Source organism: Cetorhinus maximus, chromosome 13 (assembly GCF_964194155.1).
Source record: "Cetorhinus maximus chromosome 13, sCetMax3.hap1.1, whole genome shotgun sequence".
Classification (NCBI taxonomy): Eukaryota; Metazoa; Chordata; class Chondrichthyes; order Lamniformes; family Cetorhinidae; genus Cetorhinus; species Cetorhinus maximus.
In genome coordinates, this window is record NC_135891.1 from 1053769 (window position 1) to 1068739 (window position 14971).

The window sequence follows — 14971 nt, forward strand, 5'->3', positions numbered from 1 at the left end:
GATTGGTGGTAGGGGATCAGACATGATCTTACTGAATGGCAAAGCAGGCTCGAAGGGCAAATTGGCCTACTTCTTATGGTATGTCTGAAAAGGAGACACAGGCGGATAGATTTATAGAAGGAATGCCAGAGCTTAGCACCTTGGCAGCTGAAGGCACAGCCATTCATGGCAGAGTGATTAAAATCAGGGGATGTGCAAGAGGTCAGAATTAGAGGAACGTTGAGATAAGAACTTAGGAATAAGGGGCAGAAGAACATCATACAGCCTATCGAGATGCTCGGCCATTCAATGTAATCATGGCCGATCTTGGGCTTCAACTCCACTTTCAGACATAGGCATTGTTTCCCTTGGCTGGGGAATCTAGAACAAGGGAACAGTTTCAGGATAAGGAGATGATCATTTAAGAATGAGATGAGAAGAAGTTTCTTCATGCAAAGGGTTGTGAATCCTTGGAATTCTCTACCCCAGAGAGTCATGGTTACACCAACGTTGAATATATTTAAGGCTGAGGTAGACAGATCTTTGGCGTTTTGGAGTGATATAGGGGGCGGCCAGGAAAATGCAGTTGAAACCCAAGATCAGCCATGATCGTACAGAATGGCAGAGCAGGCTTCATGGGCTGTATGGTCTTCTCCTGCCTCCATTTATCCTATGTTCTTAATCTCCACCCATATTGATTCTACATCCTGATTTTCTGAGCCAAGATCCTTTCTCACTAACGTCCTTATGCATACAGCCTGTCTTTTCGAAATGCATACTCTAGAATATTTATTTCCCAACTTTGGTTAACTTGTAACCATGTCACTGTAATGGTGATTGGATCTAAAACATTTATCTCTATTTGTGCCACTAGTTCCTCTCTCTATCTTATTGCAGATGCACTGCACATTCAGATAAAATGACTTCAATTTTATTTATTTTACTACTATTCTTTGCATGGACAAACTCTTTGATGTACTATCACCAATAAAATCTTTGTCCCTTCCGGTCCCACTCTGCTTGTCTTTACCCATATCGATACACTCTTCTATTGCCTCAACATTTATCTTTAGATTTTTAAGTCTCCCTTCACCTAAACCCTCCTCCCCCTCAGGTTAAAGCCATTTTTCTAGACTCTGATAATATTTGCTGGTGGACTCTTAGGTTTGTACACGCTGTCCTTTCCTGTCATACTCTGGTTACCATTATACATATCACTACCCTGCACTAATGCAATTCTAAATCTTTCCTCTCTATTAATTTTCAACCTTATCTACAGGTCTAGTTATGCAACTCACCAGCAAGGTTCAGGTGAAGACCATGCCAGAAGTAGAGCTCCCTATTTCCGCAGTACTGGTGCCAGTGCCCAATGAATTGAAAACCACTTCTCCCACACCAATCTTTGAGCCACACATTCAACTCTCTGATCCAATTTACCCTAAGCCAATTTGCTCATGGCTCAGGTAGTAATCCAGAGATTATTACCTTTTTGGTTCTGCTTTTCAATTTAACCCCTAGCAGCTTATAGTCCATCAGTAGAACCTCTTTATCAGTCCTACCTATATCACTGGTATCCGTGTGCACCACGACAATTAGATCCTTTCTTTCCCACCCAGATGTCCTTAACCCTGGCACGAGGCAGGCAACACAGCCTTCTGGACTCATGCTCTTGGCTGCAGAGAACAGTATTTATCCCCCTAACTATACTGTTCCCTGCTACAACTACATTCCTTTTCACACCCTCCACCTTGAATGAATCTCTGTACCATGGAGCCACAGTCAGTTTGCTCATCCATGCTGCAGTCCCTGCTCTTGTCCACATAAGCTGCAAGAATCTCAAACCTGTTGGACAATTGCAGGGGCTGAGGCTCTTCCATTGCTACCTTCTGGATCCCCATCGCTGCCTCACTTGCAGTCACAATTCCCTGTCCCTGACCATGGACCAAATTCAAGTACCTAACCCAAGGTGTGTGACTGCCTCCTGGAACAAAATGTCCAGATAACTTTCCCTCTCTCTGATGCATTGCAGTGCTTGAAACTTGGACTTCAGCTCATCAACTGCAGACACTTGCTGCAGATGTGGGTGCCACGGATCACACTGATGTCCACCAGCTCCCACATGCAACAGCTGCAACAAGTCAACTGCCCTGGCATCTTTATTGTGCTTTATTGAACTAATTAGGTTTCATGTTTAGAAGTATCATTCAACTGTTATCTGTAGTTACATCCAGTAGTTTAACTAGTTAAGCTATAAATTTAATGCATTACTTATATTTCCCCAGTACCAGTTTAAACTACTGCTGAGATCTTGGAAGGTGGAGGAGATTATAGTGATAGAGAGGGCAAGGTGACGGAGGGATTTGAAAACGAGGCTGAGAATTTTAAAACTGATGTGTTACCTGATCGGGAGCCAGTGTAGGTTAACAAACATAAGGGTGATGCCTAAACAGGGTTTGGTGTGAATTGGGACACAGGCAGCAGAGTTTGGATGAGCTAAAGTTTATGGAGGGTAGAAGATGAAAGGCTAGCCAGAAGAACATTAGGATAGTTAAGAAACAGCACCGAATCCCGATTCTCAACATCGCACAGCCAAGCAGTTCATTGATGGAGGGACCTCAGTCCACTGTGCCTCTACTCTACTGACCTAACACTTGCAGACATCCCTTCAATAAGGAAAGCACTGCACTGTTCAAAAGCTAAGAAAAGCATTTTTAGAAATCACTCTGCTCACTGTTGCATTGGAACATGAGGAGGCCATTCTACCCAATAGGCTGTCCTGTCATTCAATTGGTCAATAGCTGATCTGTACCTCCAGCTCCATTGACCCACCACCTAATAAAAATCTGTCGATCTTGGTCTTGAAAGTTGCCCCAGCACCCACAGCCTTTTCAGGGAAAGAGCTCCAAGTTTATACTACACTTTGTGTAGAAAAGTGCTCCCTGATTTCACTTCAGAACAGCCTGGCTCTAATTTTAAGACTGTGCACTGTTGATCTGGTCTCCTCCATCAGAGCGAATAGTTTCTCTCTATCTACTTTTTCAAATCTCGCTCTATCATTTTAAGCATATCAATTATATCACTCCACAACCATCTAAGCATCTAGGAGAGGAAGCCAAAATAATGCAGTTACTCACCTCTGAAGTTTCAGCGTCTATCGTATGTGCTACATCCAGGATCCTGTCCACTTCGATATAATCTGGATTAAAGGGTTCCTCATCCGGCTAGAAGAAAAGATGACGGATGCATAGTGCAGATTTAGTTAGAATACGAAAATAGTCCAGTATAGTCACTCTTAATGGACCAGCGTCACCATTACACTATCCAGGGGAACTGAAAGGTGTAATGGGTTAGTCAGTGACCTTTCACCTTTCAGAACTTGGGTCCAACTTCAACCTAGAGAGTTATATTTATTTGGACCTTTTTAATTGCAAGCTAATTGAGCAGAAACATTGCTACATTCTACTCAATGCTTTTAGAGTAGGTTAACTATTATGATAGGCAATCAAAATAATAAACAAGTTGTTTAAAATTCAGTTCATGCAGTTGTAGTCATTTATTAATTTAATTTATAGAATAAAGATTTGACACCTCAGAATTCCGTACTATCTAATTTGTCCTCACTTACAACTCACCTTGCAGACAAGAGAAAGGTTAGGCAAACAAATTAAACTTAACAAGAGCAAAGACACAAATTAATTAAAATAATTTCACTTTGTTTTAATTGCTGCCTTTGAACAGCTGAATGAGTTATGAAGACAAGCAATAATTTTGAACAAATATGAAGAGAAGGTTTTAAGAGTGCAGCTCCCAATGTTTATTTCCCATTTTTATTTCATTCCAGTTGGACCTTCTCCACTCCTGAAGGCACTAACCCCTTTTACAGGGGAAGTGGGGAGAAAACCCCACAGCAATGACCCCCTACTTGGGGGAGGGGGGGTGGGGTTGGGGTGAGGACTCCACAGCAACAATTGTACTGGGAAGAGGGGTGAAGTGCAATAGTGACTGCCCCTATTGGAGTGGGGGAGGAGGGGGTCCATTAAGGACAATCCCTAATGCGCGGAGGGTCCTACAGGGAAACCCTACCTGCTAGGAGGGTGGTGGCACAGGGAAGAGAACCCCTTAGGGATGGGTCTGATTGGTTATGATTCATACAAATGACCCTTAAGCAACACAGATATGACCAATTTATGACCCTTGCGTGCATGTAATTAAACTGAGAGGGAGTGAGCTCCTGTTATCTCTTCCAAAATGAATGGATAAGTCGACCAAAATAAATTTTCTGTTTAGTGATGAGTGGGGTTCTTGAACTCAATGAAAATTCAGAAGTTCATGAACAGTTAATAAGCTGATAATGTGAAATAATTCATTTTCAGAATGCTCTGCAGCTCCCCACCAGTCTGTATTCGCATCATGTGATTAGCAGAACACTCCAATGGGGCAGGGACACCAGGCAGAATAGGGAGAACAGTCAAAGATGTGACTGGAGGAGTGGCTGAGGTAAATTTGGGTGTGTGAGGATTTTGAAGGTGGGCAGTATTTTCGCTGGGCAGGGGAAGTTGAGGAGAATGTTCCAGAATGCAGGGTAAAACCAGCCAAGAAGCTCAGCAACATCCATTACCACACATTAAGTGTGTCAGGAGCAGAAAGTTGTAGAAGTTGTCTTGTGTTTATATGTTTCCATTCCAACTAATTAACCCAGAAGGCTAGCATCTTCCTTGAAAAAAGTCACTTCCGACAGGTGCTGGCTTCAGGTGAGTGGGAGAGCTGGGATATTTACAGAGCCATTTTTAAATTTTAATTAACTGAAATGGAAGACCACACCCAATATTTAATAAAACTCTTCACTGCTAAAACAGCAATTGCGCCTTACTGTTATTGTGGCATTGCTACATTGCATTGTCTAATTTCTCTCATATTGATCTTCACAACTGAAAGAGTCAAAAACACAAGAATGCAGGAAGGAGAAAGCCAGTTCACCTCATTCCACTTTTCAGCTCCCATTTCTGCACTTGATCACAGAATAATTACAGATAAGGGGAGCCATCAGCCCATCCATCTACAATGACCCTACAAGTTCCCAGCTGCCCCTTGGATTAATCCTTGTTTTCAAATATCTCCAGGGCCTCATGTATCCCCATCTCTGTAATCTCTTCCAGCTCCATAACCCTCCAAGATATCTGCACTCCTCTCATTCTGATCTCTCATACATCCCCAATTTTAATTGCTTCAACATTGGTGGCCATGCCTTCAGCTGCCTAGGCCCCAAGCCCTGGAATACCCTCCGTAATTCTCTCCACCTTGCCTTCCTCCTTTTAAACCCTATGAATCCATGAACCCTACCTCTTTGACATAGCTTTTGGTCATCTGACCTTAGATCTCCTTACATGACTTAGTGTCATACTTTGCTTTATAATACTCCTGTGAAGCACCTTGGGACAGGTACTATATAAATATAAGTACTTGTTGTTGTAAGAGGTTGGTTCCTTTGGCTGAAGAATCTACAACGTAGAGGCATAGGCTCAGAATAAGGAGTTGATCATTTAAGACTGAGATGAGGAGGAGTTTCTTCACTCAGTCGGTTGTGAATTTTTGGGATCCCAGAGAGCAGTGGATGCTCAGATTTTCTGTACACTGGAAGATGGTGACAGAGTGGTAATGTCACTGGACTAGTAAGCAAGAGGCCCAGGCTAATGCTCTGGGATCATGGGTTCAAATTCCACCAGGATATTTTAATAAAATCTGGAATTTAAAACTAGTCTCAGTGATGTTGACCACTATCATCGATTGTCATAAAAACCCATCTGCTTCACTAATTGTCCTTTGGGGAAAGAAATCTGCTGTCCTTACCTGGTCTGATCTATGTGCAACTCCAGACCCACAATAATGTGGTTGACTCTTAACTGTCCTCTGAAACGGCCAGCAGCCACTCAGTTCAAGGGCAATTAGGGATGGGCACATCACCCACATCCCAAGAAAGAATATATTTTAAAAAATCCAAGGTTGGGATAGATTTTTGGACTCTAGGAGAATCAAGGAATACGAGGGTCAGGCAGGAAAGTGGAACTGAGGTCAAAAATCAACTACAATCTTATTGAATGGCAACTAGTTTTGACGGGTCAAATGCTTCTGCTCTTATTTCTTATATTCAGTCAATCAATTGTGTTTATAGGATACTGCTAACACAGGGTAGGTGATGCCTTTGCCCAGTCAATGCACTTCAAAAGTTACACAGGGAAAAAAATGCATTAAGGCAGTACCTTATCATGACTCTGAAACATACATGTAATTAATTACTTTAAGTGATGAGATACTATAAGCAGCCATTTCAACACAGGAAGATCCCACAAGCAGCAATTAAATAATGACCAGTTGACGTTCTTTGAGGAAGGCGCTTTGACAAGGTGGTCTTTTTTGAATTACGTCATAGGATCTTTAACTTAGACAGCAATATAAAAAAGGGGTGAGCAGCAGAGAACTGCTCCCTCAAGAGGCAAGTGAAAGCACTGTTACACTAAATTAATCTCTGTTGCCCTTTGAGGATCAGGATTGTCTATTAAGGTTAATGTGGGAGTAGAAGAATCAATCTTCATTGTGCACTGTCCATTCTCTGAATTTGCCTTCAACAGGAAAATAGAGGAACCCCAACATCAAGGATTGTTCAGCAGCATACTGGGAGGCAGGAGGGTTGGGGACAAGCAACAATAAAGTGGTTCTGCACCGCCATCATGTTAGCAGAGGCCAGTAAGTGCCGAGACCCACCCATCTATGGGTCAAATATCCGCACGATGAGGGCTGAGCGCTCCTGGAAATAAAAGCACGTAGTAATATTCTAAAACAAGGCCAAAAGCCTAACCCTTCAGTAATTTAACTTCAGTCCCAGCAGCCGTACAGTCTGGAAAGCTGCTGTCAAAGAGTTTGTGTTCAGAGTGATGACCTTACAGCCAAACTATCCTCTTTATCTACATTCACAAATTATACACAAACTACCTCTCAAACATGGTTAGAGGAGTGGATGGCTGGTGGTCTTTTTTTCTGAAAAGACAGGCGACAGCCTATACTTTGTTGACACAGAAGACAAAGAGAGATCTGCTCCATAATAAGGGGAAATTGAAGCTTCTGCAACTTGACATATTTTTACGATCTGAATGCACTCTAAACGTAAAGCTTGATAAACAACCAACTGGTCCTCTTTACCTCAACAAAAAGGTTCTTCATCTGGGCACGTTTGGTCCTGAAACGTTTGATTTTCTGATGAATCCTTTTGTCTTTCTCCAGCTCCTCCACCGTTGCCCATTTGCAGTGCAGGTAGGAGCTAAAACATAAAGGAACATTGTACTGACTGTATGCTGAAGAAGGAAGGAATCTATGTTTATATAATCAAATCCTGAGGAAAGTTTTCTATAGCCAATGAAGTGCAGTCATTGCTGTAATGTAGGAACTGCAGCTGCCAACGTCCTACAAACAGCAAAACTGGCCAGATAATTGTTATAATAATGTTGGTTGAGGGATAAATATTAGCAAGGACACCAAGGAAACTTCTCCTGCTCTTATATCTACCTGATGATGCAAATGGAGATGGCAGTTCAATATCTCATCCAAAAGTCAGCATCTCCAACAATGCAACACTTCCTCAATACTACACCAGAGAGTCAGCCTGGGCTGTGCGCTCTGGAATAGGGGCTTGAGCCTGCAACCTTTTGACTTTGAGAGCTCTACCATTGAACCAAGGCTAACATTGCACCCATAGCACTGTAACAACTGATCTTGCCCAACCATCGCCCACCCCACCCAGTGCAGCAGCACAGCTAGGGCAGAGCCCAAAAATAAGAGCTTCATTTAATCCACAGGAAAATCTGCATTAAAACTGGCCAAAATTCATGAAGTGCTGCAGCAAGGTCAGCTGTCATTTCCAATTTATCCCTCTCATGAGCTTTTCCTTAACTCAACTGCAATTTTACCTAACAAGATCAGACTCTGCAGCAAAGATTAACTAGAATAATTTCACCATCTCATGTTCTACTTCACAGCAGTAAACGTTTGCCTGAAGCATTACAACCAAGGGAATCCAAGCAGCATGTTACAACATGGAGACTGGTTCTACTCTACAACATAAGCACTTTCCAGTAGTACAATACAATCAACATGCCAACTCCCAGCAAAGTGCACAAATCTAACTGCCTTCCCTGGGAAGGCTCAGTATTGATGGCTCTAGACCATCAACCACAAAGGTGCAGAATGTAAAAATTTCTAAGTCTGTCAGTTGCCTATGTAGATGTTGCTGAGTCAATGATATGCATTTCAGTCCTTCATTAATTCTTAGTTCTATGCATAAAAAAACTCATGCAAATCACTGGGCCTTAGTGATATTACAAAACAAAATAAATAATTTGAAAAGCCCTTGTGAAATGATCAAAGGAGCAAGGAATAAGCAGGTAACTATAGGCCAGCCAACTTAGCATCAGTAGTGCATAAGCTACTTGAAGACAAAATATGGGGAAAGAAAAGTTACTTATCTAGAACAACATGGGTTAAATGTGTTGAAAACAGCCAGAATGGTTTTGTAAAAGCTAAGTCATATTTGACAAACTCAATCGAATTCTTTGGGCAGGGGGAGTGCAACACATTGTACTCATCAAGGAAATGCCATTGATGGTGTGTGCATGGATTTTCAAAATTTATTCAAAAGGTTTCGCATAGGAACCTGGATGCAAAATAGACGCTCATGGTATTAGAGAATGTGATGGACTGACTACATAGTGAGTTGGTTAAGGATAGGAAACAAGAGAATGATGATAAATGGCTGATTTCTAGATTTAAAAGGGTCACTTTTGGGACCATTGCTTGTGTGTGTGTCTGTATCAGCACAATAAGCAAAAGAAAACAAAGAGGGCAAGGAATCAGAAGGTCAGACATATTAGTAGATTGGGCAATTATATATCAGATAACATTTAATGCAGAAAAGTGTGAAGCGATGCATTCTGGGAGGAAGAACACAGAGGGAATACACACTAAATGGTTCAAACTTGAAAAGTTGAGGAACAGAGAGACAGAGGTTTAGGTACATAAAGCTTCAAGTGTACATAAATAAGTTCATAAAATTGCAAAGAAAAATAAAGAATATAGGGTAGTTTAATAGTGGTAGAGAGAATAAAAACAGAACATTAAAACTGTAGAAATCATCGATTAGGCTGCATTCAGGGCATGTCTAATTTTGAGCACTTTGCTTTAGGAATGATCTTAAAGACATGGATAGGGTGCAGAGCAGATTAGTTAAAATGATACCAGGGGTGCAGAGGTCCTCGCTTGGGGAGTGATGGGTCAAATGGCCTCATTCTGTGCCATCCCAAGTGCAAAACAAACTAGGGATAGAATTAAAACAAAAAATGCTGGAAAAACTCAGCAGGTCTGACAGCATCCATGGAGAGAAAGACAGAGTTAACGTTTCAAGTCCGTATGACTCTCCTTCAGAGTTAAAAGTTTAGCTCTGAAGAAGGGTCATACGGACTTGAAACGTTAACTTTGTCTTTCTCTCCATAGATGCTGTCAGGCCTGCTGAGTTTTTCCAGCATTTTTTGTTTTTGTTTCAGATTTCCAGCATCCGCAGTATTTTGCCTTTATCTTAGGCATAGAACTATTTTGGATCTGGCATTATGCAATGAGACTGGGTTAATTAGACATTAAACAAATATTTTGCATCTGTGTTCACAGTAGAGACACAAATTATATACCAGAAATAGAGGGTAACCAAGGTGCTAATAAGAAGGATGAATTTAAGATAATGAATACCAGCAGAAAAAAATTATTGGAGAAATTTAAGGGGCTAAAATCCGACAAACTTGCAGCCCTGATGGCCCACATCCTAGGGTTCTAAAAGAGTTAGCTACGGAAATAGTGGATCGGCTGGTTATGATTTTCCAAAATTCCCTAGATTCTAGAGCAGTCCCAGCAGATTGGAAGTTAGCAAATCTAACACTGCTATTCAAGTAAGGAGAGCGAAAGAAAACAGGGAACTACAGGCCAGTTAGGCAACATCAGTCATCAGGAAAATACTGGAATCTCTTATTAAGGAAGTCTTAACAAAAATCTTAGAAAATCAAAGTATAATCAGACAAAGTCAATATGGTTTGATAAAGGGAAATTGTGTTTGGCAAATTTATTACAGTTTTTTGAGGATGCAACGAGTAGGTTAGATAAAGAGGAACCAGTGGGTACAATGTGTTGTACATTTGGATTTCCAAAATGCATTCGATAAGGTGCCACACAAAAGGTTAACACACAAGATAAGGGCTCAACGGGTTGGCGATAACATATTAGCATGGATAGATGATTGTTAACAGAGAGGAAGCAGAGTAGGGACAAATGGGGCATTTTCAAGTTGGCAGGCTGTGGCTGGAGTGCCACAAGGATCCATGCAGGGGTCTCGGTATTTACAATCTATATTAATGACTTAAATGAAGACACAAAGAGCAATGTATCTAAGTTTGCTGATGATACAAAACGAGGGAATGCAAACCATGAGGAGGGCATGCAAAGAAATATAGCCAGGTTAAGTGAGTGGGTATCAAGATAACAGATGGAATCTAATGTTGGGAATTGTGGGTTTTCTAAGAATAGAAAAATAGGATTTTTTGTTGAAGGCATGAAATTTGTAAATGTTGATATTCAGAGGGACTTGAGAGAAGGAACACTGTTAGTATGCAGGTGCAGCAAACAATTCGGAAGGCAAATGGAATGTTGGTCTTTATTGCAAGGAGATGGGAGTACAAGAATAAGGAATTCTTGCCGCAATTGTACAGGGTTTTGGTGAGGTAACACCTGGGCTTTTGTACACAGTTTTGGTGTCCATATTTAAGGAAGGGGATACTTACAACAAAGGTTCACTGGGACAAAAGGGTTGTCCCATGGTGACAGGCTGAATAAATTGGGCCTTTATTCTCTGGGGTTTAGAAGAAAGAGGTGATCTCATTGAAATTTACAAGATTCTAAAGAGGCTTGACAGGGTAGTCAATGAGAGGTTGGTTTCCCTAGCTGGAAAATCTGTAACATGGACGCACAGGCACAGGGTAAGAGGCCGATCGGTTAAGACTTAGATGAAAATAAATTTCTTCAATCAGAGGGTTGTGAATCTCTGGAATTCTCTACCTTAGTTCCCTCTAAATATATTCAAGGTTAAGATGGACTGATTTTCGCTCTCACGGAATCAAGGGATATAGGGAGCAGTTGGGAACATAAGAGTTGAAGCCAAAGATGAGCCATGACTGTGTTGAATGGTGGAACATGCTTGAAAGACTATGGTCAACTCTTGCTCCTGTATCGCATGTACATATGTAAGGGATCTATGACTCTGAGAAACTCTGGGGCTCTTCTCAGCACAGAGTTTAAAAACAGATCCAATGGAGATTTTAATAAAGTAAAAATGGAAAAGCTGTTTTTACTGGCCCTCGAATCAGTGACTGGAGATTACAAATCTAAGATCAATAACAAAAGAATGAAGGGAGAGGTTAGAAGCAAGTTTTTTTTATGCAAAGAGTTATTTGGATATGGAATGCCCAATGAGAAATATTGGTGGAAGCAAAATCCAGAGTTTTTTTTTAAGTGGGTAAATTTATTGAAAAGAAAAAAGGAACAGCAGAAAGGAATGAGACTAAGTACAAGGTTTTCTCAAAGATCATACAATGATGCATTACAGGAGGAGGCCATTCAGCCCATCATGCACAACAGATTTAGATGAAGGCCCTTCAGCTCCAAAATGTTCTGCTTCATCCCAAATACCATTCCCACCATCTTCCCATCACAGGTTTAATGTCCAGCTAAACAATGACCTGACTCATGGCCCAACTGAGGGGTAGACCTTTGATAATGTCGAGATTACATTCACCATGTCTAGTGTGGGACTCAAAACCACAAAATTCTGTGTGAAGGCAACAGTGAGACCAACTAAACCAAGCAGGACCTCACAGAATTGATACAGCCATTCGGCCCATCGTATCTGCACTGGCTCTCCGAATGAGCATTTCACTTAGCGTCATTCTCCTGCTTTCTCTCAGTAATCCTGCATATTGTTTCTTTTCAAATAATCATCTCATTTCCTCTTGAATGCCTCAATTGAACCTACCCAGGCACTGCATTCCAGACCAAATCACTTGCTGTGTGTAGAAGCTTTTCCCCCTATCGCTTTTGCTTCTTTTGCCAATTACTTTAAATCTGTACCCTCTCACTTTCGATGCTTTCGCAAGTGGCAACAGTTTTCCCCTATCTACTCTGTCTTTTCTGCTCATGATTTTGAATAACTCTATCAAATCTCTTCTCAGTCTTCTTTTCTCCAAGGAAAAGAGTCCTAGCTTCTCCAATCTTACTTCATAACTGAAGTTCCTCATCTCCGGATAAAATTCTCGTAACTTCTTCTGCACTTTCTCTAATGCCTTCACATCTTGCCAGAGCTGTGAGCAATATTCCAGCTGAGGTCTAACTAGTGTCTTATACAAGTTCAACATAACCTCCTTATTCTTGTACTCTATGCACATATTAATAAAGCCTAGGATACCAATATGCTTTGTTAACTGCTCTCTAAATCTGTTCTTCCACATTTAATAGCTTATGCACATATACACCCAGGTCCCTCTGCTCCTGCACCCCCTTTAGAGTTGTACATTTTACTTTATACTGTCTCACCATGTTCTTCCTACCAAAATGTATCACCTCACATTTCTCTGCACTGAACTTCATTTGCCAACTATCTGCCCGTACCACAAACTTGTCTATGTCCTTTTGAAGTTCTACACTGTCACTCTCACAGTTTACAATGCTCCAAGTTTTGTATCATCCGCATCTTTTAAAATTGTGCCTTGTACACCAAGGTCTAGATCATTAATATATATCAGGAAAAGCAAGGGTCCCAATACCAACTTCTGGGGAACTCCACGACAAACATTCCTCCAGCCTGATAAATATCCATTAACCATTACTCCCTGCTTCCTGTCACTCAGCCAATTTTTTACCCATGTTCCTACTGTCCCTTTTATTCCATGAGCTATAACTTTTCTCACAAGTCTGTTGTGCAACACTGTATCAAATGCCTTTTGGAAGTCCACTTACGCCATATCAACAGCATTGTCCCAATGACCCTCTCTGTTACCTCTTCAAAAACTTCAGGAAGCTAGTTAAACACGATTTTCCCTTGAGAAATCCATGCTGGCTCTCCTTAATTAACCCGCATTTGTCCACGTGGCTATTAATTCTCTCCCGAATCATAGTTTCTAGAAGTTTCCCCACCACTGAAGTTAAACTGACTGGTGTGTAGTTGCTGGGCTCAGCCTTACACCCATTTATGAACAAGAGTGTAATGTTTGCAATTCTCCAGTCCTCTGGCACAACCCGAGTGTAAGGAAGGTTGAAAAATTATGGCCAGTGCCTGTGCAATTTCCTGGATTGATGGAGGACTAAGGCCAAGATGTGCCAGCCAAACCTGCTGCACCCAAACTGTGAATCTGTTACGTGTGATAAAATCAGAGACAGAAAATACCCTATTTCTCTCCTTCGCTCTTGATACTTACTAATTTCTGTACTTGACGTAGAATTCTTCAATCTCCTGCAGCTTCCCACCAGGAGTCTGTTGAAATACACAAAAATTGGAAGTCAATGACGCTGACAAGTTGTTTAATTGTTCACCCACAATGCTCAATGAATCTTTTCAGAGTCAGACATTTCAGCACAGGCAGCATCCATGGGGCCCACAGTGAATCCATACAGTTTCACACTCTAATCCCTTTTTTTTTTACCCTCTAGCATTTGTTTCCCAAAGTATCTTTTCCAACTATCTATTAAATGTCATAATTTACATGGTTTCATTAGCCACGAGCAGAAAAGTACCATTCGTAATAAAGAAAAGGTGCTCTCTACCTCCCCACTCGTTGCCCCCTACCCTTTCCTGGTATAAAGCCAGAAACTGTATATCTCAATACCAATTAACCAGTGGAACCAACCTTTTATGGTTTACCCTTACAAGCCCTTACATAATTGACTACTTATAATAGATCCTACCTACAACTTCTTTGCTCATCTGTACAGCCCAAGCTCTCCCCATCTCATCACAACAGCCCACTCTTCTTCATTCACACTAAATTTGAATTGGGATCCTACAGTAATGGTAGCCTGTACTGCTTTATTACAGTTGCTTAACACAAAACTACCCTCACTAATTTCCCTCACTACCAATACCATCGCAGTTCATCAACAACTTCAACCGATAAGGTCCCAGACAAGAGGTTAGTAAACAAAATTAGAGCACATGGGATTGGGGGTATATACTGGCATGGATTGAGAACTGGTTTACAGACAGACAACAGGAGTAGGAATAAAAGGGTCCTTTTCAGGTTGTCAGGCTGTGACTAGTGGGGGGACCTGACCCCAGCTATTCATAATCTATATCAATGATTTGGATGTGGTGATTAAATGTAATATTTCCAAGTTTGCAGACGACACAAAACTGGGTGGAAGTGAGAGTTGTGAGGGGGATGCAAAGACACTTCAAGGGGATTTAGACAGGCCAAGTGAGTAAGCAAAAATTTGGCAGATGGATTAAAATGTTGAGAAATGAGAGGTTATCCATTTTTGTAGGAAATACAGAGTATTTCTTAAATGGTGAGAGGCTGCGAAGTGTTGAACTTCAAAGGGGCTTGGGTGTCCTTGTTCATGAGTCACTGAAAGCTAACAGGCACGTACAGCAAGCAATCAAGAAAGTAAATGATACGTTGGTGTTTATTACAAGAGGATTTGAGTAAAGGATAAAGATACGAATATACATACATACGAAAATATGAATTAGGTGCAGGGCTAGGCCAGTGGGCCCTTCGAGCCTGCTCTGTCATTCAAAAGATCACGGCTGATCTGATAGTAACCTCAACTCCACACTCCAGTCTACCCCTGAAAACCTTTCACTCCCTTGCTTATCAAGAATCTACCATTGCCTTAAAAAAATTCAAAGACTCTGGTT

General features: G+C 41.3%; 1 protein-coding gene across 3 annotated transcripts in view; it reads right to left on the reverse strand.

Annotated features, from left to right (window-relative positions):
• chd6 (chromodomain helicase DNA binding protein 6) overlaps window positions 1–14971 on the reverse strand; it is a 248364-nt gene that overhangs the window by 92599 nt on the left and 140794 nt on the right. For all 3 annotated transcript variants that reach the window (XM_078554815.1, XM_078554814.1, XM_078554813.1), the window contains 3 exons: window positions 13533–13588; window positions 7174–7291; window positions 3114–3200 (listed from right to left, as the gene is read on the reverse strand). In XM_078554815.1, coding sequence (XP_078410941.1) covers window positions 3114–3200; window positions 7174–7291; window positions 13533–13588 — 261 coding nt within the window. The remainder of the gene's footprint in view (window positions 1–3113; window positions 3201–7173; window positions 7292–13532; window positions 13589–14971) is intronic.